Raw genomic sequence first — 5,030 nt, forward strand, 5'->3', positions numbered from 1 at the left:
GTATATTTTAACTGAAAGTCCAAATTATACTACTAGTCATGTAAGAAACAGTATATTTTAACTGAAAGTCCAAACTCTACTACTAGTCATGTAAGAAACAGTATATTTTAACTGAAAGTCCAAACTCTACTCCTAGTCATGTAAGAAACAGTATATTTTGACTGAAAGTCCAAACTCTACTACTAGTCATGTAAGAAACAGTATATTTTGACTGAAAGTCCAAATTCTACTCCTAGTCATGTAAGAAACAGTATATTTTGACTGAAAGTCCAAACTCTACTACTAATCCTGTAAGAAACAGTATATTTTGACTGAATGTCCAAACTCTACTACTAATCCTGTAAGAAACAGTATATTTTGACTGAATGTCCAAACTCTACTACTAATCCTGTAAGAAACAGTATATTTTGACTGAATGTCCAAACTCTACTACTAATCCTGTAAGAAACAGTATATTTTGACTGAATGTCCAAACTCTACTACTAATCTTGTAAGAAACAGTATATTTTGACTGAAAGTCCAAACTCTACTACTAATCCTGTAAGAAACGGTATATTTTGACTGAATGTCCAAACTCGACTACTAATCCTGTAAGAAACAATATATTTTGTAAATTAATCATTTTGAACCTTCTATGAGTTCCGGACAGACAAACGCAACCGTATTATTTATATAGATAAGACATTCTATTTCTCTGTAAACCAAATGTATCATATTGTTACTTTGTAAACCAGAACGTAACAGGTTATTTCTTTGTAAGCCAAAATGCATTGTTTCTCTGTAAACTGTAATGCTACATGTTGTTTCTCAGTAAAACACAACATACCAAATTATTTTTCTGTAACTATAACATAACATTTTGTTTCTTTTTATATCACAAAGTAAAAACGTTTCAAAAAAATTACGGAATCTCCAGCTTCTCCCGGTAAATATTATTTCAGAATAGACCTTTTGGATATACAAGACTGTTTGCTTTATTTAATGATCTAATATCTAATGATTAAATTTTCATAACAATAGTGTTAAAAGTTAATCATTTTAAAAGTAATAGGTATGACAAGTTTATGTAACTTTGTATGAGTCGTACGTTGTGTATGTAGGCTTTAGTAATATTGTTGACGTAATCCAGGTTTTTCTAGTTACGTGTGATAGTGTTGCTACTAGAGGGCTAGATAGTTCAAGATTTTTCTGTCGCTTGTTATAAATACGTGCAGATACAGCAAGTTAGTGAAGATAGAAAAATGCTAGTTAGTTAAAGAAAACGTGAAGTTAGCCAGCGTGTTATTGATTAGCTCAGGTGATTTCTGTGCTGTGTTGTTAGAACAGAGATAGGAAAGTAATTTGTCTTGTCAACTGGGTTCTAAAGTAACTGAACCACCCTGTGTGGACATTTAACGGAAAAATAGATAATCATTTAAAGTTCTAGATACAACTGTGGTAGTTAGTTAAAGAAAACGTGAAGTTAGCCAGCGTGTTATTGATTAGCTCAGGTGATTTCTGTGCTGTATTGTTAGAACAGAGATAGGAAAGTAATTTGTCTTGTCAACTGGGTTCTAAAGTAACTGAACCACCCTGTGTGGAAAAATAGATAATCATTTAAAGTTCTAGATACAACTGTGGTAGTTAGTTAAAGAAAACGTGAAGTTAGCCAGCGTGTTATTGATTAGCTCAGGTGATTTCTGTGCTGTGTTTTACAACTGTATTGTTAGAACAGAGATAGGAAAGTAATTTGTCTTGTCAACTGGGTTCTAAAGTAACTGAACCACCCTGTGTGGAAAAATAGATAATCATTTAAAGTTCTAGATACAACTGTGGTAACCAACGAGATAGTAGTTGTGTATTTTCCATATAGTTTTATTCTGTAAATATTCGAAGCTTGCGATTCATAGATAAATTTTCTTCCATAAATGTAGAAATTCTACTTCAGACACCTTTTGGGTTGTAAGATCTTTTTTTTTCTACTTTCTTGACTTGTTTTCTATTTACTACCCGTGGTTAGTAATGTATTGAACAGCAAAGCCAATTTATATTTGTAACTAAATCAAAACAATCAAGTTAGTTAATATATATTGTAACACACATTTAATGAAAGGTTACACAAAAAACAAAACAAAAATTCAAAGAAATACTTTAGAAGTCAAAGATAAATGTTCAGAGATTATATCTAAATTAAGAAATAACTGGATAAGAAATTTTCTAATAATATCCATTCTGTTTAAGTATTACTTGAAATATTTGCCAAATCTAAATTGAAATAATGTCAAACGAAATAAGATAAATGTAAAAAAGCAAATACCACACTGGTAAAGACGACACAAAAGAAAAAAATATATAGACGATCTTTATATGAAACACGAGAATTTTATCCTCATTGAGGCATCCAAAGGCAGTGACAACAGGTATTTTCTCAAGCTGCTACACATAATACAAAAGATAACTATAGTTACACCTGAAATACTCCAAATGTCTGGAATTTCTTTGAAGAAAAACAGTTCCCAACAGAAAAGAAAAGTAATATGAGAGGCTGCTCGAACTATAGTAGCTACTCCAACTTGTTCAGTTTGTTGCCCTTTATAGAGTAAAGTTAACGCAACTACCTCGATCATGGAACAGAAGACAATTAACAAAGATGGTTCCCCACACGGTATGACTAAAACTTTTCCCTCTGAGAACATAACAATTAAACTAATAAAAATACTAATCCATCCAGTGTTAAACAATAACACAAAAGCATGGGTGTGTTTCAGCCAGTGGCTACAAATTATAGAAAATGAATTAAATACTGTTGAAATGAAAGCCATCGAAACTCCGTAAATTCGATCTGATGAAGTAAAAAAACTCGTTAACGTATTAGTTTGTTGGAGTTCTAAGGGCAGTTTTGATACCAGAGCAACACCTACTACGGTTAGTATTGCGGATATAACCTGCAATGCGTCTAACGGATCTTTTAAAATTATTCTGGAAAACACAGATACAGTAACTGGATAACTGAAGATTATGACACTCGCTTCAGCAATTGGTAAATAGTGAAGAGCACTGTACCTCGTATACACAGTCAATGCATCAAGAATACATCGAAGTAACATAATTTTTCTTTGTGGTGGTGAGCCAAGTAGATTTGTCTTTTTGCGTAAGAGAAGCGGAATACTGTATATTGTAATAAAAGTTGAGTTAACCAAAAATATATTTGCAGAACTTACTGTTTTCAAATATTTAACAATAGCGTACTCGGTCGAGAAAAACAGACAAGATGCAATAGAAAATAGTACTCCTTTATATAAAGATAAACAACTTAGTAAGAAAAGGGAAACTTTTCCTTCGTCACCACACAGATGGAAACTTTCGTCATCGTCGGTTACAAGAGACTTCGATAAATTAGCTTCTGTAAATTCAATATCATCATTGTTACTAAACGTTTCGGAACTGGGTTTTATCAGATTTCTTCTTCTTCTGTTGTTCATGGTTAGTAGGTGTAGGATACGTTCGTTTCTTTTAGCTGTGGAGCAACGAGAGATGGGTATATTATATAATTAAGATATATTGTTCTATTCAATAAAAACAACAATGAAATATATAAAACTTATTTGGCTTATTTCATTAACTACAATAGTGAAAAGTGTTGTAAGAAAGTGAACAGAGACAAACAAAACAAACTCTGAATAGGTACAAACACTAAACATGAAGTTGTGTTTAACTTTATCGAGTCTAATACTTAGAGAGTAACACAATTAGTTTCTTAACTAAGTAAGGGACGTGGTATATATATGTATATGTATGTGTGTGTGTGGTGGGGGGGGGTAACATTCTGTAAGTTTTGAGTTAATATACCGTATATGGAAAATTTGTATTTTTATTGGAATTTAGTAGTTTGCTATGAAAGATCTGTTTAAGATTTCAAAAATAATTTTTCTACAGATAAACCTATTATCAATGATTTAATGACACTGAATATTCGGACTTCGCTTCATATATCGAATATATTTAAACATATTTGCGATTTATTTTATTTATAATGATAATGTTTAAGACTGAGTTTGAAGTGAAAGAGTGCAATCAAAGTTACAGGTGAGATACTGGAAGGTAAAGCTTTCTAAGTAAAAAATAAAGGCATACAGCTCTTTGTCTCAATAAATAATTGCATGAACAAAATGTAACAAACACTTCCACTCGAGATTGTCGTGTTTATATACAAACTAAAGGTAACTTTTGAAAAAAACGTAAAATGACCCAACAAATTAGTTTGACATTTACAAAGTGTCGTGGATGGTTAATAAAGTCCATTTTGACCCTTCATAATTCACACATAAAGAATGAAGTTATCCATAGCTTTTAATAAGTTACATACTAAATATAGGTAAAAGATACGTAAACAGATGAATGAATACAATCCAGACTTATTTCCAGAGTACCAGTGAAAACGTACGATCAGCTCCTAGTACAGTTTCGTTGTCTGTTACTGAAACTTCGTCAGTAACACTTTACAAACACTTGTTACTTCCTTCTTACACTGAAAACTAGCATTTCAACTCTTACTTGCTTCTGTCTAAATTAACTTTACTCCTAACTCTAGTAATGTAAAACAGCACCATGTCTGGTGTATTTCTTCTCACTCACTGGGACAGCCATCCAGCTGTAAACATTCTTGACTTACAAAAATACCGACAAATAGTTAAGAGTAAAGTCGTAACACAGAAAAAAAAAAGAAAATAGATAGTACCAGTGTGTGTGTGTTTAGTAACTTGTAACAGTAAAAATAATGTAAGAATTGATCCACATTCATTGTTAAAGTCTACATTGATATTATTTTCTCAGAGTTAAAATCTTATATTGGACAAACTTAGCAGATATATATATATATCTATAGATATCGGTAAGGGAGCTTCACGAAAAAGATTCTGTTGAGAATAATTTCAGGTTCCATAGTCTTATTTCAACAATCACAGTTTTATAAACCACTCCCGCACTAACTACAACGGTAAAATAACGACTAATATCAATATTAATCACCTACATTTCTAGATTTACATTTT

The 5,030-nt window shown here is 31.6% G+C and overlaps 1 protein-coding gene across 1 annotated transcript in view; it reads right to left on the reverse strand.

Annotated features, from left to right (window-relative positions):
- Positions 1 to 2,284: 2,284 nt before the first annotated feature.
- LOC106469357 (solute carrier family 35 member G1-like) overlaps positions 2,285 to 5,030 on the reverse strand; it is a 44,164-nt gene continuing 41,418 nt past the window's right edge. The window contains exon 4 of the mRNA XM_013929844.2: positions 2,285 to 3,496. Coding sequence (XP_013785298.1) covers positions 2,343 to 3,086 — 744 coding nt within the window. The 5' untranslated portion in view covers positions 3,087 to 3,496 and the 3' untranslated portion in view covers positions 2,285 to 2,342. The remainder of the gene's footprint in view (positions 3,497 to 5,030) is intronic.

Source organism: Limulus polyphemus, unplaced genomic scaffold (assembly GCF_000517525.1).
Source record: "Limulus polyphemus unplaced genomic scaffold, Limulus_polyphemus-2.1.2 Scaffold3444, whole genome shotgun sequence".
NCBI classification, from domain to species: domain Eukaryota; kingdom Metazoa; phylum Arthropoda; class Merostomata; order Xiphosura; family Limulidae; genus Limulus; species Limulus polyphemus.